This window comes from Cryptomeria japonica, chromosome 7 (genome assembly GCF_030272615.1).
Source record: "Cryptomeria japonica chromosome 7, Sugi_1.0, whole genome shotgun sequence".
NCBI lineage: Eukaryota > Viridiplantae > Streptophyta > Pinopsida > Cupressales > Cupressaceae > Cryptomeria > Cryptomeria japonica.
In genome coordinates, this window is record NC_081411.1 from 844,463,577 (window position 1) to 844,488,725 (window position 25,149).

At 35.9% G+C, this 25,149-nt stretch overlaps 1 protein-coding gene across 1 annotated transcript in view; it reads right to left on the reverse strand.

Annotated features, from left to right (window-relative positions):
* LOC131032358 (uncharacterized) overlaps positions 1 to 25,149 on the reverse strand; it is a 73,309-nt gene that overhangs the window by 11,195 nt on the left and 36,965 nt on the right. The window contains exons 3-6 of the mRNA XM_057963304.2: positions 24,048 to 24,138; positions 23,889 to 23,947; positions 23,722 to 23,782; positions 11,247 to 11,337 (exon numbers count right to left, since the gene is read on the reverse strand). Coding sequence (XP_057819287.2) covers positions 11,247 to 11,337; positions 23,722 to 23,782; positions 23,889 to 23,947; positions 24,048 to 24,138 — 302 coding nt within the window. The remainder of the gene's footprint in view (positions 1 to 11,246; positions 11,338 to 23,721; positions 23,783 to 23,888; positions 23,948 to 24,047; positions 24,139 to 25,149) is intronic.

The window sequence follows — 25,149 nt, forward strand, 5'->3', positions numbered from 1 at the left end:
ATTGTTCCTAGTGCTCTGATACCAAAATGTAATGCCAAATTTTAGAATTAGTTTTGAGGACATGCATGTATAGGTTGCACACTAAAGTGAAGAGGGGCAGATATATTTGTGATGGTTAAAGGTTTGTAGTCTGTCAATATTTACTAAAGGTTTTCTAGTCTTATTTTAACAGAGCTTGCATAATTTACAGATTACATGATTGTCATTACAGTAAGAGCCAGCAAATTAATAATTATTAATGTGTAGGGAGGTTTTACATTGCATGTCCATTTTGTATTGTCTCACAGGATGCAAATGAAAATGCTAAGAGCTGTGCCTGCAATATGAATCTGTGACAACAGACAATCGAACCTTGGTTTACTCTTTGCACACTTATATGTTATTGTAGATCCCCATGGACTATTTTGGCCTTATGGTGTCACTAGAATTATTTAACTTCATTTCAAATAATCCAATATATATTAACTTGGTGCTTGGAACAGACTAGCCCATGACACAAAGGTGATGATGTGATAATTACAGAGCCCCAATGGTTGAAAATCTTAAGAACATGGTATTTGTTGTGACCTTTTTCACACATCACCCCATTGAGAATGGGGACCCTCTCCTTTCCTGCTTTCTAGGGTTTTTGTTAGTGTGCCGTGGCCTTCCGCTTCAGTTTTGCTCAGTTATGTCAAGTTTTGAACAGTTTGAGTCTTAAGGATTGAAAGTCAGTTTTTGCAAACCAAGTGATAACAGAGTCTAGACATCGTCAAAGTGCCCAGAAAGGCCAAAGGACGAAGAATGCAAATGATTTGAACGAATTCAGACAAGTTTCTATTTTTAGAAAGTTTGCCTTTTTTGCTTTTTCCTATTTTTTAGGAAGTTTTGTTTTTGGCATTTTCAACTCGATCCCCGGGATGGCTATTTTTAGAAAGTTTTCTCTATTTTTTAGGGATGTCTGATTTTTGCTTTTTAAGAGTGGGGACCTAGGGTTTGCACCAGCACCACTAACCTGCATCGATCGCGATCGAAAATTTTCAAGTTTTGACCTAAAAAGCTAAGTTCCTACATTTTAGGGGTCATGGCGCTTTGGATGGGTTACCTGAGTATGGATTTCAAATATCATGTTAATCTAGCTAAAATTGAAGAAGTTGTCAAATTTTGAAGTTTTCCAAGTATTTCTCTAAGTCTGGCTAATCATGTTTGGTGGTGAATGTTATGTCAACAACTCCAAAAGCCCACCCTCATGGAAGGGAAGCATGGTCATGACCTTCTCAAAGTCCGCCCTAGGAATGGTCGCAAAGTTAACATAGAAGTCCGCCCAATTTGCAAGGTGAAGTATAAGTATCATGTTCCTCTTAAAGTTCGCCATATTCAAGAGGGAGACTTACAAAGTCCGCCCAAGGTGAGGTATAGATGTTATGAACTCCAAAAAGTTCACCCAAGCAATGTGGTGTGTGAACATGAAAAAGTCCGCCCAAGCAAAGTGGTGTGTGAACATGAAAAGTCTGCCCTCCAAGGTTTCCAAAACCTTCTCAAAGTCCACCCAAGCAACTCCGCCCATGAAGGAGGTCCAAGGAGGTAAAAAGTCCGCCCAATGAGTGAGGGTGCCTAACTCCAAAAGACCGCCTTGACAAAGTTGAAGAAAGTTTCTAAGTGTTTGGAGGAAGCAAAAAGTCCACCTTGCAATGAAAGATTAAGGTTTTTCAAGTTTCTCAAAGTCCGCCCTACGGGTGAGTCCAAGGCAAAGCATAATCAACGCCTCCAAAGTTCGCCCTGAGGTGAGATAAGAAGTAAACAAATGGTGCATAAGGCTAACAAAGTCAAGATTTGAAGGCCAAGTGCATAAGGAAAGTAAAGTTCGCCCTCATCATGTATGCTAAAGGTATCAAGTCTTAAGAAGTCCGCCTTGAGGCAAAATATAATCGCCCTCCTACAAAGACCAAATATATGAGATGAATGAAGTCCACCTTGGGATGTATGTGCTGCACAAACTCAACAAAGTCTGCCTTCCTACTTGGGAAAGAAACTCACAAAGTCCGCCCTTGACTGGATATGAAGCAAGAAAATGGTGCACAAACTTAACTAAGTCCACCCTACTCATTGGGAAAACAATTGCTGAAGTCCGCCCAAGCTCAGAAATAGTGAGGAAATATTTTGGTGAAGTCCGCTGGGCAAGAGGAAAGAATCACATGAAGTCTGCCCAGCTATTGAAGTTCGAACAAAGAATTAATTTTAGAAAGTTCCAAAATTTGGAAAGACAAAGGGAAAGCATTTTTAGAAAGTTTTCAAATTGGAAGAAATTGAAGATTGAGTTCGAATCATGAACTCAAATCAAAATGGAAACTTTCTCAAGGAATTGAACTCAGACTAGAAACAAAATCAGAACTTTCCCCAAGTGACTGAGTTCAACTGAAATGAATTTAGAACCTTTCTCTTGCACTTTGATGGACTAAAGACTAAAGTAGAAACAAAATTTAAGCGGATCTTTTTTGTTTCTAAATGAAGAATTCAAACTCTATACAAATACTTCATTCATTTCTTTCATTTCAACAGTTCGAGTTTGGAGAGCAAGATACTTGAAGAGAAGATTATTTCAGAGCTTCAGGAACAGTTCAGGGATTTTTCTAAGGCATTTACAAGAGGGAGAAGTGAAGATTTTCACACCAAGCATCCTTTCTACTCATTTCTTGTCTAGATTTTGAAGGTGTCAGGGGTATTCGAGGCAGATTAGTTAAGTTTTCCAACCTGGTTTTTAAATTTTGATGAAGTTTTCATGGAAAATGGAGCGCTAGTTTTCACAACTTAGTTTATTTTTCAGACATTTCCCTATATCCAAATCTGATTTTGACATTCATTTCACGAATTTTGGGACTGAGTTGTTCATTTTCAGAGCAATCAAAGACAAATTTCACTCCCAAACCTTCAAATCGGATTTTGTTTTCAAGGGTTTCTAAAACTTTTAAGTGTTTGCAGCTTGTTAAAGGCTAAAAGTGTTGGGAAATTGGAGTAAAAGGGACCAAAATCAGAGCACTCTGCCACCAAACCTTCAAAGTTTATGCTCAAAATGAGGATTCTAATTTATTTTCTTTTGGTTTTGCAGGTTTTGGATGATGGCTGAACGCGATGAATGTCTGAAAAGCTGAACTTTAGATCACATCAATTCATATTCGTAAGGAGTTATCCAGAGCTTTTTACCCTCCTCCCGCGCAACATAAATTGGCAGTTGAAGGCAGGATCATCACAGAAAACACGAATGGAGTTTCGAGCCAAATTCAGAATTGAAGACAAGTCCACAAGCAAGGTTCGTCTGAGCATAAAGATGGTCAAAATTTGGCTAAATATGGGAAGAGCTATTATGACGAAGGCCTAGAGGAATTCTTCTCCGAATTCAAGGCACTTGAAAGAATCTCAAGGCACCAAGAAAGAAAAGTTCTCAGACTTGGTGAAGATATGGAAAAGTTAAATAAACTTCCAACTTCTTGAAGGATTTCATCTCCTGGAGAAATTTAAAAGACAAGCTCCAAATCAAAATCAGATGGTGACAAGAAGAATCGAATTTCCATGCTTAGACAATTTCTTCACACCAATTGGAGAATTCAAGGAAAACATCCAACACGCTGAGGTGGCACCTCGTCATCTTCCAACCAATCAAATTGTTCCAAGTCAGCATGTCCAAGTTCAATGAACCTGACTTATCCAGAAGCTTCTAGAAGGGCACACTTCACAATGCAACAACTTTCAATTTTCATTGTTGGTTCATATTTAGCAAGAAGGACAAGTTTCCCCAAATGTAATTTTCTCATTGGTCGAGGGGTAGTTCATTTTGGGAAACCCTAATTAGGGTTTTTATCTTTCAATTTGGGCCCTTCATCATTGTTCGATCTTGGCCATTCAAAACTTTTGTATGCCTATATAATGTTAATGCATGGTAGCTTATGCAAGATAAGATCTTCCTAACCTTCCTTGCTCTGTTATTTATCTACATGCTTCATGTCTGATTTATATTGCATATGATTATCGGATTGTACAAACATTGCTTATCATTATGCTATCGAGCTAACAACCCGATAGCATATTAATGTCAATTGTTAATTGGCATTAATATGCTATCGGGTTGTTAACCCGATAGCATATTAAATGCTATAAGTTATCAGGTTAAATTCGCCGATACATACTTGCTATCGGGTGCATAAACATTGGCACCGATTCACATCTGTTATCGGGCTTAATTATATCGGGCATATTTGTTATCGGGTTTAATGAATACACCGCTTCATTTGGCATTAACATTGGTTAACAAATGCACCGGTTGGATTATATACATCGTGCACTTTGAATCATCGGTGTTTATATGAACCGATTCATTATATTGATCAGTCATTATATTATGATATTACAATATGCTATTGAGGGTTTTTGAACCAATAATCAGCATTGTGTTAATGGTATAATTGTAAAGGCACAGATCAATGGGTGCATTGATCGGTCATGCCTAAAAGACATGACCGGTCAATACACCAATTGACCGGTTGCCTAAATGATATATATGCCAATTGAATTCATTTTGAGAAGACATAGAAAATATTAAATGATCTCACTCCTTCAGACCTGCAGATAAAAATCAGAATTATTAGACATTGACATAATTCCTCATATCCATATATAGCATTCATAGTTCATAACTTGTTCTTTAATTGAAATTGAAATAACTTTACATATAAGGCTACCTCCTCTCATTTGGAGAGTGTGAGGTTTTTGATATATTGTTGCGTGAAGGTCATTTTTCAAATAATACATTGCATATGGACTTTCTCTTAAAGGCTTTGTAATCTTTGTTATTTGAGTGATTAGCATGGTTTCAATTTCCTCAACACATTAATTAGAAATTAATTTAGATTTGCTTTCAAAGTTATTAGAGTTGAATGAAGGATATGATTTCCATTTCACTGTGTAAAGTTAGTCTAAGTCTATCCCCTGTGTATGCCAAAACTTCGATCATAAGGACAACCCATTGAAGATTGCACCCGCTTTGTGTAGTTGTTCTTAGTGTGGCAAAGCAAAGTGTGGTTTCCCGAGAACACCCAGTTAATACCGTCTCCAAAATTCGTAGGTTTAGATCAGCTTTCTTAACCCTATCCCCTTTTCCCTTTTTTGAAAGTCTAAATCCTAGAAAATCCAAAAAAAGAGAGCTTGAAATTGATAAATTTATCTAAGTCCAGAAGCTTGAAAGAAATTCGTAAACGTAAGTCCCCCTTGAGATTTTCAGCATACACTACCCAAGTAACTATCCCACTAAAGTCGCTTGTTCGCACATACAGACCTTGGAATTGCCAGGGGTGATTTTTTAGGAGAGGATAGAATACCTTTGGGTATCTTATTCTACTGTTTGGTAGATGATAAAACGTACACCAACAGTATTATATTATCCCACAATTGTGACCTCATGAGGCTACTTCTCAGTTAACAACTACAATGATGCAACGTAGCTAGAAACGATTCAGATCTCACTACTCACACTAAATATACCCACATAGAATTTGAATGGTAGATGCAAATCAATAAAGTCTATATTCGAGTCACTTTAGGCGATTTTGGATCAATGCATTCAAGCTTTGGGACTTAATTTCCAAATGGATTTTTTTTTAAAGAACCATAAAATAAGTGCATACCATCATTCTCACATTTGATAAACTTTTACGTTTTCAGCTTAATATTATAAACATATTCGTTGCATATTATCATTCACATAATATCTAACTACCATGCATCACATAGAACATAAGATATATGTGGAAATTACGGGAGAAAACCACAACAAATTAATGCTCAACCTAATAGAGGCACCAATCCCTATTTAATTCATCAGAACTTTTCCACTAGAGGCACCAACCCCTTATTCAGTTCATAAGCACCAACTCACTAGAGGCACCAACCCCTCATTCATTTAGAGGTACCTACCCCTCATTCAAATTTCCACCTTATCAATGTTGCTTCGACAACAGATGATGGATAACCTTTTCCTCCACAAACTCTCTTCTTCAAACTGTTGAAAATATTAGCTAAGTTCAGATATCTGATTATCGAACTTTTGATGTTGTCAAATGATAATCAAAATATATATGTATTATCTCAATTTATTTATTATTGGGCTCGACCCAAATGTAAAGTGGGAAACAACTCTAAGCTAGGCTTAAATGTAACGTGAAAGGCTATTGGGCTGGACCTAAACAGTTAACGTGAGAAGAATGTATTATTATTAAATAATGTTGCAAACCGACCTAAGGATGTCTACCGCCAAAACGAGGATATATATAATCAACTTCAAGATGAAGTCAAACACACATTCATTTTGATATAGCAATCGATCTGCTCTTTCACACTTACCGATCTGCTCTTCTACACTCAGTGAATCTGATGTTCTACACTTTGGTGAACTTCAAAGACATTGTTGAGCGAAGTTGTCAAGATCGTCTATGATTCTGCACCAGTCTATTGGAGTCATCTTCTGCTGATCTTGCTGACGCTAATCGAAGAAGAAGAAAAGGAAGATGAGATAAATAGACAGATTGCGGAGCTGAACCCGATACTGGACGACGGAGCCTGAGCCTGAGTTGAACCTCTTCCACCCTTTGCGGGCAATGCAAGGTGGGTCCATCCTCTGCGGGCAATGTAAGATGGGCATCATGAAATGAGTTCATGATATTTATGTGTTTTTACTGCAGGTACACTCTATGAAGTTTATACATTCCCTCTTGTGGGCAATGCAAGATGAAAGTCATGAATGGATCATGACATGTGGCAGTTATCCTCCCTAGCTAAGAGGGGGTGTTGAAAATATTAGCTAAGTTCTGATATCTGATTATCGAACTTTTGATGTTGTCAAATGACAATCAAAATATATATGTATTATCTCAAATTATTTGTTATTGGGCTGGACCCAAATGTAACGTGTGAAACAACTCTAAGCTAGGCTTAAATGTAACGTGAAAGGCTATTGGGCTGGACCCAAACACTTAACGTGAGAAGAATGTATTATTATTAAATAATATTACAAGCCGACCTAAGGATGTCTACCACCAAAAGGAGGATATATATAATCAACTTCAAGATGAAGTCAAACACACATTCATTTTGATATAGCAATGTGATCTGCTCTTTCACACTTACCGATCTGCTCTTCTACACTTAGCGAATCTGCTGTTCTACACTTTGGCGAACTTCAAAGACATTGTTGAGCGAAGTTGTCAAGATCGTCTATGATTCTGCACCAGTCTATTGGAGTCATCTTCTGCTGATCTGCTCCCTTGGTCATCTACTGCTGGTTAGGGCTGCATCCTCTATCATCTTGCCAACTTGCTGTTTGGACAGCAATCAGAGATAAGTCTGTTATGTTGTAATTGCCTATCATTGAGATAATACATTTCATAGTTTAAGGCTGGGTTTTTCACCTCCAAGAGGGAGGTTTTCCCAGGGTATTGGTGTCTTGTGTCTTGTGTTTCATTACTATTACTGTTTATTCACAGTCTGATTATAGTTGATTGGTTTGTTTAACATCTGAGCACTTCAAATTAACACAAACTGGTATTATGGTGACAATAAATCTGCCACAAAACTGATCACAATCACTCATGAAACTCATTATAAATCTGCCATAGAATGATCACAAACTTCACTTGAAAATCTACTACAATATTCTCATTAAATCTGCAAATGATTGCTCTTCACAAATCTAGTGTATTGTCTTTGCAACACACAACTCTCTATCACATTCATTGAATCATTACTTTCCTCTTTTGATATTTTATTCATCAGATCTGCTTATACACTTCTATTACTCATGCATTTTTCTTTGCACCAAATCAATGCTGATGTATGATGATATTATTCTTTATTTCACACATACACTCAATGCCTGCACTCTCACACAAATAAACTTAACAACCACCTTCACCACATTTCACAATCTCTATTTATGCCTTCATATTTCTTTCCATGAAATGTGACTTTCTTTGAATTTGAAACACATAATTCTTCTTAAAAGGTATGCCTTCTCCAAGAGAGATGACTTCGACAAAGACAAATCAAAATCTTAAATTATCTTCATTTGTGGTACCTATAAAAATTTTAAACTTTGAAAAGCCCTCGGGCTATTCACTTCATTCGCTCTTGTCGCAGACTTTCTAAATTTCCTAATTTTTGTCGCGGGGTTCATAACTTCTAGAACTGCCTGATCATCCAACTAGCTTAGGGAAGTCTGCATAACGCCACCTCCTTTAGGAAGTTGGACTTGCAGATACGTTCGAAAGGAGTTTGATGGTTGTGAAGTTGCCCGATCTCCCAACTTTCCAACACTCCTCGTGTTGTGGTGAATGTCCAGCTTTCTCGAGAATTTAAAGGACACTATTGGTTCTAAGTAAGGACATTTGGTGAAGTTATGTCAAATGGTTTCGGTACCTTGGATGGCAGCACAAGTAATGGTACAGATAGGTCTCGCTTGGGCGCTGACAGAATTGAATGGGACTGTCAAAATGATAAGAATTGAGGGTTCTTGCCATCCCTCCTCTCACCTCGTTGATTGCCACGTCATGCATTATTTTCAGGAAACAAATCAAGGCAAGATTTGTGAAGTACCATCATTAATGGTCTTTAAGCAATCAAAATACGAAAAAAGGTGGTGGCATGCGTTACTTGATTTGACGTTGTCATTCTTGCAAAAACCATTAAAGATAGCTAAAGGAGAAAATTGTCGTCATTTTTACATGCATCAAAATGGTCTTGCCTCATGACAGAGAACTGCCTTTCCATAACCCAGATTTGAATTGGCCAGAGATAGAGCAAGAGGATATAGTCCAACACTTACGGTCTTTTGCATGGAAAGCACAAACTGATTTCAGTGAATATAGGAAGATCGTCACCCTATTAGATAAGATTACGGAACAAGCCGAGAATCACGAACAACGTCTGCGAGACGAGCTAGCGGCAGGAAGAAACCCGAATAATTAACTTCGGCGAGATGGTGCTCCCAGTTGGAAGAGGTCTTGTAATGTAGCCTGATGCCAACCCAATGCAGTGGTATATTCTTTTGAGCATGTCTGACTTTTTTCGGGCTACCACATCTTTGATTGGGAAGAATTCGAAGATATCTTGCTGACGCTAATCGAAGAAGAAGAAAAGGAAGATGAGATCAACAGACGAATTGCGGAGCTGAACCCGATACTTGACGACGGAGCCTGAACTTGGTGGTCTTATAGTCTTATCTGTCGTGAGGCGGTTTGTATTTTGATGTTGCTCTTTAGGATTTTTGTTTTGAAACGGTCATGATCAAGACCGTTAGCTTTAGTAACCGTTTCTTGGAAAAGGAAAAGGTGGGAGGGTAATAGCTATAAATAGGTAGATTAGTTAATTTCAAAGGATCTTTTGGGCAAACTTTGTTTTTCTCATAGGAGCAAAAACTTTTATGCATGTGGTTATCTACTATTTTGATATAGAAGAACTACTAGTGGTTTTCATATATTCGTAATCTTTGAATTATGTGGATGCTTTTATGTTCTTTGAAATGGTGGATGATTTGAAATTTCAGTTGTTGTGGAATATTATCCGTAAATGGTGTTTCATAGTGGCTTTATTTTAAAATCTAGTAGCTAGTATTGTGAATGCCTTTAAAAAGCTTTCTGGTTAGAAGCTCTTTCCTTATTTGCTTTCTGGTTAAAAGCATATGAGTTGTTTATTCATTCATTGAAAATCATTAGAAGGTAGCTGCCACCTTCTAAAATAAGTAGAGAATCAGTTAGTTAATAATTTGTTAGGCTGATTCAACTGTGGTTATATTTGTCATCTCTGTGGGCGTGAGAATATAAAGTTAAGTGACAAATCTGTTAACCAGCAATTTGTTAACACTTGCACCTTAAATAAGAATCACGCCACATCTTAAGGCCCACCATAAATAATTGTGAAGCACTTTAAGAGATCGCACCCTTTCATGAAGTTGCTCCATTCTAAGCGCTGCCTTTTCATAATAATCACTCCACTTTAATTGCTGTGTTTAATCATAGTCAGCTTCCTTAACACAAGCGCTGCCTTAATAGCAATTGTTTTAAGTCTCATCATGATCTTCACTTGTTATAGAATAGTTATTGCTAAGTCATAATACATTGCCATCTTTTATGTATAGTCGCTGCTGTTTATGATTAACTTCTTTCTTTAAATCAGTGGATTATTAATCATAATCTATGTGTAATCGGTGGCTCTTATCTTCATTAATTGCTGCACATTCTAATGCATCTTCATCAAACAGAATTTCTGCTCCTTATTTCAACTGCTCCATAAATTAATTAAACTTCTTCTTAATAGAGTTGCTTTCTTTTTGTTTATCTCTAACAACAGGTTTGTCTTTTTTATTGCCTTAACTAATCCAAAGTTAGAGCTTCCTTATAATGTTGGTTTGTATTAGTTTATTGTCTTAACACTTGGGTGCTTAAAGAAGTCAACTTTGCATTCGTAAGTATTCTTTCACTTGGGCAAATGGCATCATCATAAATTTATATTAAACTTCAAATTGCTGTTTATTTATTAGATCGCTACTCGCTTTTCTTTATCTACACATTAACTCTTATGTCATAAGATATTCATCACTCTAACAAGCATATCAATCACTGTTTCTAATCTTTAATCATTGACTGTAAATAATCTTTGAAGAGCCTCTGTCCATGCAATGTTTAGTGCCTTGAAATATGATCAATGTATTATCATGTAGCAACACCCATGTCATTCATTAAGCATATTAAATCAACTCTTCATAACTTCCATCTCTTATCAATACCAAGACTAACTTCATAACGTAATGATGACAACAAATTAAATGAACTCTTCATAACTTCCATACTCTCATTTGTCATCAATGATAATGATGACAACTCAATGACAACCTTTTAAACAATCTTACCCATACATTCTCACCTTTGTCATCAATGACAAAACTTCCAACAATCTCTTTATTCTTCCTTTGACATTAAAGATAGCAAACTTTGTCTTTGTATCTTTCACATCAATGACAATATTCCCAACAAATAGTAGCTTGGCCTCTTTTTCAAAAAGCAAAATTGTTTTGAGATACTTGGGGCAATAGAAAAACTGGACTTTAGTGGACCTTGTTTCCAATATTGCAACCATTTAATTTGATGGAACTGTTTTAAATTGACGTCAACTTTTTATAGATCATTCACATTAGTAGCATGAAATAAAAAATAAGTATGATTACAAACCTTTATTTAATCGAACTGGCATGCCCTGCTTCCGCAAAAATGGTTCCATCTCATGTGTAAACTGTTCCAAAGGACCTTCCTTCAACTCAACCTGACATCCACAATTTTTTTGAGATTCTTCAATAAAGCATATATTAATTATAAATTTAAACTCGTTATTGTATGTGTTAGTTTCATCAGCAGCAGAAATAAAATAAATGCAGAAGCAGTATATGAAAGAATTTTTTATTAAAATTAAGTTGAAAATTTGAATAGACCTTTCTTAGGAATAAGGCATTATGATGAGAGTGAGTTAAGGGGGCAGAATGTAATATTAAGTCGTAATAATGGTGTGCTGGTAATTAAAGAAGCTATCAATTAGAATTTGGAGATTACGTCCAGAACTAAACCAATATAACTCCCACCAAAATAGAAGGCTTAAAGCAAAAACATAAAAATCAATGGGTTTTGCATCCTCTCACAAACCTCTTGTGCCTATCAAGCCAACATAACACCAGAACAGATTTTGTGAAATCTCAAAGAATTGTGACAAAACTGAAAGAAGCATAAAGGTTTACAATTTTATTGTCATTATCAGAGAAGTCAGACACTTCAACTTCACTGTCAAGAAGGATTCTAAACTCCATGTCAACTTTACTGACATTTACATTGTACAGCTTTGCACCATCTTGCTCTTGTTCTTGTGGCTTGTAAATAATCTCCTGTTCTTCTGATTTTACTCTGTAATATGAGCCGGTGTAGCTTTGCCAGCTTTCACTTTTTTGAATATTTGTCAGTTTAAGGCATTTTATTTTTATTGAGCACTTGGGGATAATAGACATGCACTTTTGGTACCAATATTATTGGATTTGATACCAAGTCAACATAGTAGTGGGGAAAGTGTGTCACAAAGCCATTAATAATTTGCAACTCAAAACAGAGTCCTAATGGTTATGTCATTATCAAACAAGCCAAATGTTTTGACTTTATTTTCAACAGGGGTTCTAATTACCATGTCAATTTGACTGATCTTAACTTTATACAACTTTCTAATATCTGAATGTAATCTACTGGTCCAAATTTTTGTGATTTCCCACAAGTTAAGTTCCTGAATCAGGTACAGATATGGGTACACGGGTATGGTACACTGGTACGGCAATTTTTTTGAGGGTGGCTGGGTACGTTTGAGTACGTCCATATAAAATACATATATAAATCATAAATATATACATAAACCTAAATACTATTAGAATAATACTTTATTATTTATTTAATGCTCAATTATGTAATACTATGTAAATATTTCTAATAAGATCTTTCTGATCTTATTCTCAGTTTCTGTTTAGAAACTTGCTGTTTTGTAGATTTTGTAAATCTTTTTATTGAGCGTATTTGCTCATTGTTAATACAACAATCATTTTTTATTTTTACCAATTATGTGTTTACATAATACTAAGTTGCCGGTACAGGTACGGGTACATGGGTACGGTACGCCGGTACCGCAATTTTGGGGGGGGGGGGGTTTGGGTACGTCCATACAAAAAGATATAAAAATCATAAACATATACACATATGGGTGAATTTGGATTGGTTTTGAAAGTCCGTTGAGGAATAGAGCTAGCAGTGGTTGCCATTATGCTATCTACAACAAATTAAAAAATAATTATTAACATTTAATATTAAACAATAAATTATAGATGTTAAATATTTATATTTAATTTAAAGTGAAAGTGAAATTATTATAATTATGAAAGTAACCTATAACAATATTTAAATATTTACAAACTTTAATAATGAAACTAACCTATAATTAAAATTTAATTATGAAAGTAACTTATAATTAAATATTTAACTTTTATTTCATGTGAAAATAAAATATTAGTTACACAATAAAAAAATATTCATATTTAAAATAATAGTACTATAGATTAAAATTAAATATTATATTTAATTTTGATTTGTATTATTAATAATTATTATTTTAACTATTTTGTAATTAATATTTTATTTTCACATAAATAAAAAATAAATATTTAATATTTATTATTTGTATAAAATTATAAATTAATATATAAATCATAAATTAATAAATTTATATCAAGGCTCCATTTATTTTGTTTAAAATACAAAATAAAAATAAAAATACAAAATATAAATAAAAAATACAAAGAATACATAAACAAAACTATAGAAAATAAATATAAACAAAATAAATCGACGAAATAAAAATACAAACAAGACATCAACAATACTATAGAAACAAATTTAAAAAAATTTATTTCAGTTGGCCGTGTGCGTGTGCGTGTGCCCGTGTGCGTGTGTCGTCGCGCCCTCGCTAGTCTACCTCTATGTCGTCTACCTCTGTGCTGGTCTACCTCTGTTCCGTCTACCTCTGTGCTGGTCTACCTCTGTGTCGTCACTGGTTTTCTCTGCTGAAGACAAGTGCGTCGTGCCATTTTCTCCGCCGAAGACAAGCGAAATGCGTTACGTCAATGAATAACCCCTCGTGCATGACACATATTCATCAAAAAAACTCCATGAAATCGCCATGTCGACCTCAGATTCGTCGGGATTTGTGGGTCAAAATGGGGATACGTTTCAGGAGCAAAAAAGAGGAACCCTGTCTGATTCCACAGGGATTCCAAGTCGAATCCGAATCCGACACGTACCGTACCCGGATTTGGGGGAAAACTTGGAGGTACCGATAACTTAGACATAATATGGTATCAGACCCGTGATTTCTTCCTGGGCGATTTGTTTAAAAAAAAGAGAAGTTTTTTTTTTCGCGTGCTAAATCGTGAAAAAACCTCTATTCTGCAGCTTGCGCAACGGATTCTTCCGTCATTTTTTCTGCGTGTTTCTTTTTGGCTCGAGGGTTTTCTGTTTTAACGCGATTTAAAAATCGCATTACAGTCTGCACACGGCGACTTTCGTGCTCCTGCACAACATGATTTCGCAGCTTCTTCTTTGCAATCCACGATTTTATTTTTGCAAGTCTTTTTTCAGCCTCCGTGAGGTTGTTGCTTGTTCTTTTTTCTGCAACTTCGGCCCCTGACGTGACGACCCGCCATTCCCAAACGTGACGCGGGTTTTTTTTCTGCCTGCAATTTTTTTTTGCTATTTTTAACAAAAATCTGCATTTTCGACTAGGGTTTTTACCCTTCAAATCAAGTCGAAAATATTTTCTGATTGCAGATTCTTAGTGGGTTATTTGAGAGCTCAACTAGGTTGTTTTCAGAATTTTGTGGGTGCATTATTTTCTGTGCCTTGAATTTCGTGCCCACAGATTTCAATTTTGATTTCAGATTCTTTCTTGATTTTTTGCAAGGATTTCTAGGTTGTCTTCGGATTTTTTTGGGTCAGCACGAAAATTTTCTCGAAATCTGTGTCAATCGTACTTCATCTATTTTTTGAAGTCTGTACCTATATGTGCCTCTGTTTTCTGCATTGGGATTTGTATTCCATGCTATCACCTCTTCTTTGATTTTCGCTTTCCGTGCATTGGGATACATGCAAGATGGAGTCATTGACCAACTTGATGTTGGAAGGCAGTCAACGATTCAACGGCAAAAATTATAACACCTGGAAGCAGCGTATGCTAACAATCTTCGAATATCGCTGCCTAGATGATCTTGTCTTGGGAAAAGAGTCTCGTTCTTCTGCAGCCGGAGCCGATCAAGACAAATTTGATGACCACAATAGGTAAATTGTCATGCTTCTCAAGCTCTCTATCACAGATGACCAACTACCTCAGATTCCTTCTGGTCAATGAACCTCATAAATTTAGAAGCATCTGAAGGAGTTCCATGAGACATCCGACAAAAGTCGAGCGTTCATCTTGAAGAACCAGTTGTTCTCCATCATGATGGATGAACGCATGTCCTTACAGGAGCATCTCACGAAGATTAAGGACATTCGAGATCAGCTCGAAGCTATTGGTCGGAAAATGGAAGAAGAGGATATGGTAGTCATAACCCACAAAAGTCTACCAAAATCCTACGAGCACTTCATAGAGACTGTCACAAATACGGCCATCTAATTAAGGATTGTCGCAACCGGATAGCTTCCGAACAGCGGAAGCAAGGAGGGTCTCAGCCTAAAGCCAATATCGTTGAGCCCACAGAGCAAAAAGAGTCTGCCTTTTATGCCTTCATGGCTAAAAGACCTACAAACCATGTGAAATCTTCTGCTTCATATATTGATTATGGTACTTCTTGGCATTTCACTCACAGGCGTGATTGGTTTACAGAATTCTCTCCCTACACTGATTCAGTTATTTTTGGAGGTGGTGAGGAGTATATAGTTGTCAGCAAGGGCAACATTCAGATATAGTCTGGTGGGATGAATCTCATATTCCTCAATGTGTACTGCGTTCTTGGCATGGAACTGAACCTTCTCTCTGTGAGTCAAATTATGCAGCATTCTCCTCAACTTGATGTCATTTTCAATGCACATAAGTATTCTATTGTTGATTGTGTGACATGCACTACAGTTGTTGTTGGTATTGAGGATCATGGTCTTTATAGACTTGTGGATTTAGGTGATTCTCTTGAGCATGCCTTCGCAGCAAAATCCTCCTCTATCTCCCATCATGGCATCAGCGATATGGTCACCTGAACATTCATTATCTTGCTCAGCTTGTTCGGGAAGATTTAGTACATGGCCTACCTAAAATTCAAACTCAGAATCAACGAGTTTGTGAAGCTTGTCAGGCTGGGAAACAGCACAGGACACCGTTCAAGGATGGTGACTCATGGCGAGCCTCTAAGGTACTGGTTGGTCCACGCTGATGTATGTGGTCCAATGAATACTACTTTTGTTAAAGGGTGCAGGTATTTCTTACTTTTAGTTGATGATTACAGTCGTAAGATGTGGGTGTACTTTCTTAGACAGAAATCACGTGTTTCCTGTATTTCAGAAATTTAAGGCCTTGGTAGAAAAAGAGACTGGTTGTTCTCTTATTACTCTTAGGTCTGATAATGGGGGGGAGTTTTATTCTACTGCTTTCTCCACTTTCTATGATACACATGGCATAAAATGTCAGTTAACCACACCATACATCCCTCAGCAGAACGGCATTGTAGAACGTCGTAACCCCACCGCTACAGAAATGGCTAGGTCTATGTTGGAACACAAAAATGTTCCTAAGAAATATTGGGCAGAAGCAATGTTTACTGCAGTCTATCTCCTTAATAGGTCTCCCACTCATGTTGTTAAAGGGAAGACTCCTGAGGAAGCCTGGACTGGTCGCAAACCCAAGATCAGCCATTTGAAAGTTTTTGGCTCTCTTGCATATGTTTGGATTCCAGATGCCAAGCGCTCTAAGTTGGATTCCAAGAGTCAGAAGCTCATGTTTACAAGTTACAATGACAACCATACGGCCTACCGGCCGATTGATGTAGACACTGATCGTCTCATCTTCAGTCGCGATGTTGTCTTTGGTGAAGATCGAGGACCGTTTCAGCTTTCCTCGTCTGAGCAAAATTCTGAGGATCAACCCTTGAAGGCTTCTGATTTAGGTGTTCGTCTTCCATTTGGTTCACCTAATGGGAGGGATGATGCAGATTCTGTATTTGATGATGCACTACCTGAATTTCCTCTGGATGATGCTAATCTTCCACCTGTTCCAGATCCTCTTCCACCTTCAGTTCCAATTCTTCCTCTTCCATCTAATGTTGGCACATCTACTCTCTAGCCTAAGTGGTGGGCTAAGACCATCAGTGATCTTCGTCCTGATGAGCTCATTGAGGGTAGATCTTCCAGAAATAAGGGCAAGCAGCAAAATACAGTTAACTTTGCTCTCATGGCCAACATTCACAGCATTTATGAGCCTCAAACTTATACCGAAGCAAAAGGGATTGCACAGTGGGAACAAGCAATAGATGCAAAATACCAAAACCTTCTGAAGAACAACACCTGGGTTCTCTCTGATCTTCCTCCAAGGAAGAAACCCATTAGCTGCAAATGGGTCTATAACGTCAAGTATCATGCAGATGGTACCTTAGATAAATACAAGGCCAGATTAGTTGCTTGAAGATTCACACAACGGGAGGGCATTGATTAGGAGGAGACATTTGCTCCTACTACCAAGATGAGTACCACTCATCTTCTTCTCGCTATTGTAGCTCAGTTTTGATGGAAAGTGCATCGGATGGATGTTAAGAGTGCCTTCCTCAACGGTGAATTGCAAGAAGACATCTACATGGACTTACACAGGCACCTCGAGCATGGTACATTAAGATTGATTGGTACTTGGTTGCTCATGGTTTTCAGCGTTGCCCTTCTGAGCCTAATCTGTATATCAAACACTCTAGTGATGATATTCTCTTTCTTGTTGTCTATGTGGATGACTTAATCATTACTGGCAGTTCAGCACATTTGATTGCAGAAATCAAACAAGATTTGTGCCACGATTTTGATATGACAAATTTGGGGCTTCTCCATTATTGTTTGGGTGTTGAGGTTTGGCAGACAGATGGTAGCATTTTTATTTCTCAGTCTAAGTATGCCAGGAACTTGCTTGACTTTATTTTCAACAGGGGTTCTAATTACCATGTCAATTTGACTGATCTTAACTTTATACAACTATCTAATATCTGAATGTAATCTACTGGTCCAATTTTTTGTGATTTCCCACAAGTTAAGTTCCTGAATCAAGTACAGGTATGGGTACACGGGCACGCCAATTTTTTTGAGGGTGGTTGGGTACGTTTGGGTACGTCCATACAAAATACATATATAAATCATAAATATATACATAAACCTAAATACAATATTAAAATAATAATTTAAATTAATAATCAATATATTATTTATTATTAAACATTTATATTTATTATGTATAAATTATACTATAAATATTAAAATAATAAATACTAATTAAATTTTTATATTCTATATTTAACAAATTAATATTTGTTACAAAACAATAGATAAATTAAACTATAAATATTTTATAAAAAAATACAAATTAGATTATTGTATTCTACATTTAACAAATTAATATTTATTGCAAAACAATATATTCATTATATTATAAATTATAAATTAAATTGCCAAAATATACAATATTATTTAAATTTAAAAGTTAAAACTTAAAATTAAAAGTATTAAAAAATTTAAATAAATTATACATTTATACTTTACAAATATAAAAATATTATATCAATAAACAATCTACTAATTATATCATTTATGATAAATCATATATCTATAATTACCAGATTATACAATATTATTATTTAAATATAAAAGTTAAAATTAATACTATTAAAAAATATAAATAAATTATAAATTTATATTTTACAATATAAATGTGAAACAATGAACATTGAAAACAAAAGGAAAAACTTTTTAATTTTTAATTAGTAAACTGAAAAAAATATTCACCTCATTTATGTTCTAAACTTTGCGATTTTTAATTTTAATTTTTAAACTTTGCTCTGAAATTGGGGGAGGGGGAATCCACCAACGGCTCGTGCCTCCTTCACCTCTTGCTATCCACTTCCTACGCATATCCTCTTTTATGTAAGCGACGTGGAAAAATGCCATTTGTCAATGGAAATTTCAGTTGATAGGTGTATATTTTTGTTTTGTGTTCGTAATTTCAAAGTTGTATATAGCTTTTTAGGTTTTTATTTTTTGTTCAACGGTCTTTTCTAAATGTGTTTTTTTCTAAATCTTTTGTCTAAATTTCATGATTGTACCAAAACATGAACCAAAAAACCAAGGTACCCCAAACTATGTCTACGACATACTTAGACGCTAAGTCACAAGGTTCGAATTCGAATTCGAATTCGACAGCCATGAAATTCGGATGAAATTCGACAAGGGAAAAATTCGAAAAAAAAATCGGATAAAATTCGCCTTCTATAATTTTGTTTATTAATAAAATTCGCCTTCTATAATATTATAAAATTCGCCTTCTATATATGTATACTTCTAATAAATTATCAGAATAGCGACCCTTGTTGGAGAAAATCCGAGGGCGACCCAGCAGTTGCAGACACCCATGACCCAATAGATACAAAGCATATACAAAGAATACCCATGACCAGCTGAGTTGTGTTTAGAGGCGGATAGCAGTTCTTTATAGAGGAAATTCAATTAAATTCGATTTTTTTTATATAAGTTTGAAATTCGATTAAATTCGAACCTCATCCATGAAAATCGCCGTATCCTGTGACTTAGCTTAGACGTATGGGTCGTGTTTTGGACAAATGCAAGGCATCTAGTTCATGAACCAAACAAGATAGGGAATGCCCTAAACAAACCCAAGGTGAATCTATCATTGAACCAGCACCTCTTTGAGCCAGCTACTATGATCAAGATGGGCAAACCTAATAAGTAAAAGTGAAAATGGCTTTTCAATATATTAATGTGAAATACAAAAATGCCATGGATGTAATCCATGTTGTAATATGGCTTTATCAAATATTGGAAGACGAGATTAACAACAAAGTTAATCCAACTATATTAATTAATTGATGAATCAATACAACAAAAGTAGACCAAATGGAGAAAGCCTACAGTAATTAGTAGATGAATCAGACCAACCAAAGCAAGTATAATGAGGAAGGTTGGTGTGCTACATAGAAGAAACACAAGTTCATATCTTGTTGAAGATAGGATATATATACCCAATAGGAACAACATATGAGGTACATGGAAAAAATTCTCTCATAGAAGTCCTTGCAAGAAGGATCTCATAAAGCAAATTAGTGTCTGGCTTCTTAGAGAGCTAAAAAATAACCATAGGTCTACCATTTATCAAGTTTGTTAATATAAGTACAACAAAATTGGCAAATCTCACATGGAAACTTGCCATTTGACCTTGTACAAAACAAGGGATAAGATGAATCTTAATATCTAGATCCAAAATTCCTGAAGATATCTCACTAGTTTATTATTATCAATTTAACATGGCCCAAAGTATTATTCCCTTGTGAATAACATAACAGCCTTCGGCAAAGCTTTAGCCACTAAAAGAAGCTATTATATACTCGACATATTGGAGAATAGTATAAGAACTAAGGCAACCAAGAATGCAAGGTGAAACAAAAAGCTTGATCACAATATTTTATCTTTATATTTCACATGTTATGTGCATAAGAACCCCTAAGTAGTATCCCAAGAAAATCAAATCACCTTTTCCAAAAGCCTATTTTTTATAGTTTACAAGATAACCAATTTAGAGATTATTATAATTGATGCATAAAACTTTGTTCCAAGTCTTAGACCTAAATAATACATAATCAACACATCCCCGTATCAAAGCTGCACCTTTACGATTTTAGTTAATCCCCCTTGCCAATGCCACCCAGAGCATGGTGAAGTCCTAGACCCAAGGTTTTGGCATCAAATAAATGATTTTGGGGTACAAGAACATACTTAACCAGCAAATACGATACTTGATCATTCCAAGTTGGTTAGCATGTATCATGAACCCAAATTATAATTCAATTGAAGTTGGCATTATATACAACCATTGTTATTTCTAATTCCAATAAAAATCTTGTTGTCAATAGTTGGCTTCATATTACATTTTTATTGAATAGTACTTGAATTGAAGTGAATTGATCTTTATGTTAGTCCAAATAAAAATAAAATTTTCCAATACCAAATTCATGCTAAGAAAATGAAATGTTCTTATCTGTGTTGCTTATTTGCCATATTAAACAATTCATTGATTATCTTTCCTATATTTCACCTCTCCAAGTTTAAAATCATTCCCATTCTAGACAAAAGGAAAAGGACAAGATAAAAATGCTCCTACAATTTTGATCTTATTCCAATTATAGAGGGCACTATTTCACTCCATTATCACACATATACTTGTTCATCCCTTGTATCTTAGGATCCATGCTTGGGCTATCACATCCCCTTTTTGTAATAATCTATGTTATGGGCTAAATTGCCCATTTCCTATTTTCTGCATCTACCTTGGTCCTATTTTGTGTGTGTTCTTCCTTTTCTTCCCCCAATGCTTATACAAGATCCCCAAGGTCATTGAGTTGAAGGCATTCTCAGTCTTCTAAGTGTTTGTCAATCATCACAGTTTTGAAGTTCCTTGACCAATTTATGTCCAGCCTTTCCTTTGTCCCCATCAAATTTTCAAACTTCTTCATCCTATCATGCCTTCCATCCTTCCCTCGCTCTTTCTTTGTATTTGTCAAACTTTCAGACTTGTCTTTATTGACACACCCATTGCTTGAGCCCCAATACCCCAACCTAGAGTATGAATCTTGTGGTATCTCCACCCCCAAATCCTTGATATTCCCACCTTTGTTTCCATTCTCTACACACCACCTCAATTGTCATGCACAGCCTGAGATGAGGACTTTATACCCCAGATTGCAGCACCATAAGGAAGGCCAAATCAAAATAAAGATAAATAAAATCAGACTGAATCTGTTAAGGCCAACCTCCAAGTAATATGATGCCTTTCATCAAAAAAAAAATTTACATTTTCTGGCCAACTAGGTATTATGGCCAAACTGTTTGATGTTCAAACTAAATTAAATTTATATTGCATTAAGGCCGACTCCCTTTTAAATAATGGCCAAGGACGTATATTTAAGAAGTAGAAAGGTATAATTACCTCAAAAAATGGCAGCCATCATTATTAGGGGGGAATAAAAAAATCATAAAGGCAGCAATTTGTATTAGAATCAGTAAATGTGTATTAAGGCAGCAATCTGTTAGAATAAGAAATTATTAAAATATAATTAAGTTTTAGCCAGCGGTTAAGAGGAAGAATCGTGACTCTTTCAAAGGGGTAGAAATGGTGAAAAGGCATGACTTCTCCCTCATATTGAAGGGTAGAAAAGGAAGAAGAATTCATTTGAAGGTGGGGAAGGCAGGATCATGTATGGAAAGAAGCATTAGATCTGTGATCACAAACTCAGACCGACTGAAATAATAAGGCAGCAATTCTGCAGAGGGACACCTCTTTTGAGAAAGGTTATCCTTGGCAAAGGTTGTGACCATTCAACCCCTCTTGAGGACTATATAAGGCAAACCTCTTCTTGGAACAAAGCATCGAAGCGAGCAGATCAAATATATAAATCTGCCATCAATAATCAGCAGACTGAGCATCAATAAAACAAACATCAATCAACTTCACCGAATAACAAGGAAGATAAAAATGGATTAGTAAAGTAAGAAAGAGATCTGCAAATCAATACAGCCCTGTTGGATTTAGTAAATACTGTGGTATGAATGAGAACAAGTCAGATATATGTATGCAATATGATAATAATTTGATGCATAATTCATCACATAGTGATATAGACAATAATACACATGCAGCATAGTAATGTATTTGTTACATAACATCTTAACTATTGAATATAAGCACTAATATGGAATACTTGGACTCCCTCTTATTGCAATGTTGATACCTCTTATTGCAGTGATTACTACACTAGACCAAACAGAATTGGCTATTACCAAGCAGCATCTGTATAATTAGTACAGTAGATATTGCCCAATGTATAGCTGACAAAATTGTCTACTCCATCAAAATTGTCTACTCCATGTAAAGATCCATCGTTTCCTATACAAAATATTCCATAGAGATTGACCCAAATCCTATATACTACAATAATTGAGGCTACTAACTCAATATCAATAAGATGAAACATTTTAATCCCAAGCAAATCAACAAAATCCTCAAGCAACTTCTTATTTGGCAAGGATACAGATGCCTCAAAAAACATGTTTGTTACCTACCAGCAGTATACCATAATCGTATTACTCTCACAATGGTTATGGAATACAGGGTTGGCTAGTTGCACTTGCTCACGGTCAAGACAACTAGGAGAAACAAACATTACTATTTTTTCTCTAACTCTGTAGGATGGTAACCCATAGGTTCTAAACAGAGACTATAAGTACGTTGCTTCCTCCTAAAATCATCTATCCGAGAACCTCTTAGACCAGGTCATTCTCACATGAAAATCATAAAATCATGTATAGGCCCATTTGTGCTGATGGGTGGAGTCATCCACTCTTTGTCTTCTCCGGATTTTTGTACAAGATAGGGCTAACATTGATCTCAAGCCTTGTTCTTCATCAACTCTGTTCTTGCAGTCTATTTGGCATGGGACTTCCCTTTCACATGGTTATTAGTATTTGTCTCATTAATTAAACACTCAAAGCATCCCTTGCCACATAACACCAAGCATTGAACAAATCAACTGTGGAAATATAACCACATAAATGAAACAACGCATACAAAATATTTTAAGACGTAGTTGGAAGAGTCCCGCGTTGCGTTCCAGACAATCTTGCCAACAACTCTAGTTCATTAATTACTTTGGTTGAGGATATTTTAATTTATCCTATGGACACTACTGCAACAAATAAATTTTACAATGCTACTCTTTGACCTACTATGTATAATTTAAAACCACTGATTCTAAGTATATCTGATCAAAGTACTTATTATTGTAGCTCACTCTAATTACTCTGAAAATCACATCTCATTTCATACCGTTTCTGTTGCAGGTGTACCAGTTCTTGCAAAATCATGTTCTTCAATACTTTTAAAAATTCTGCCAAAACCATTTCAAGCATACACTTTCAGAAAATATAAACATGTTTACGATCTGCAACTTAATATTTTCAACCTTGAAAGCAGCTATTTTTTTGTCACTGTACCTCATAACTTCTTCCTTTGGTAAATTGGTGAAGAATAAACCGCAGTCACCATGTAGCACCTGAAACATATGGAAAAGAACATTTATCAAACCTTCCAATACTGTTAACTATAGAATTTTGTTTATGAGAGCCTGTACAAAAGCAAAGAAGTGACCATACCGCACTAGCCTTATGAATATCATCTTTGACTTCATCGGCGGCTGTGCGACCCAGTGCAATCTGCAACACTTTGTTTGATCCCAGAAAGAACCTGCCATATGTATTATAAATTTATATATGGTAACACATTTTAGTAATAGATAATTCTATTTCTACACTCATATCATACAACATCCATTAACCATGATGGGAAACATTAACAAAACAATGCAGAAAAAAATTCAAAATCATAGATTTGATTATTGGCTCATTAAGTGTTGGCACCTAATTTTGTATGGCTCCAAAACTACACAGTGCCCTGTTGGTGACCTGGCCCCTTGTTTGGCCCTTCACAAACATTAAATAATCAATATAAGAAATTCACCAATGTATCCCTTTTCAAAATCTGTGCCTCCTGCTGATTGTCTTACCCTTCTAACTCTTGGTTTTGTGCCTTGAGATGCAAATTTCTATGTTTGAGGAATTTGGGATCTCTATGCAGTTCACTGTGGACTTTCAGAGGGTCCAATGCAGGCATGCAACAGTTGCTTAATGCAGCCCAACTCCACCTACCACTTTGATGTCAAGGTTCTTTCCCCTTTGTGCAAATTGCTGATTACCTTCCAACTTCTACCCCCTACTAATGCCACTTGTTCATTTGCTTACTCAGCAATGGCAGACCCCATTTGTTTTATCTGCATGCACTCAGTTCTTCATAATGGATTACATGGACTTGGAGGCGAATCATGGCTCTGCATTTGCTCAATTCAAAAGCCTCCATACCATTTTTATTGAGATTTCTCCATCATGAAGAACTACGACTCCATGAACACTAAGTGCCAGTGGTTGTGATCGATAACCAAGAGAAGGTTTTCAATCCAAAAGATGAACACCAAAAGAAAGTTTTAATCTTCTAGCCAAAAAATGAGCACCTGGTGCTCAATCTTTGAGAAAGGGATTTTGTCAACAAAACAATGAATGATCCTTTTCTATGCCCAGCTCCTTTTATAATCATCTTTTTGCTATTTTTGGCCCTCCTCAAGAACTCTCTAGAATTACTGTTCTTTTTAATTTAATATTCCAATTGGCCCATTTGTCCTAGTGACACTCTTTATCATCTTAG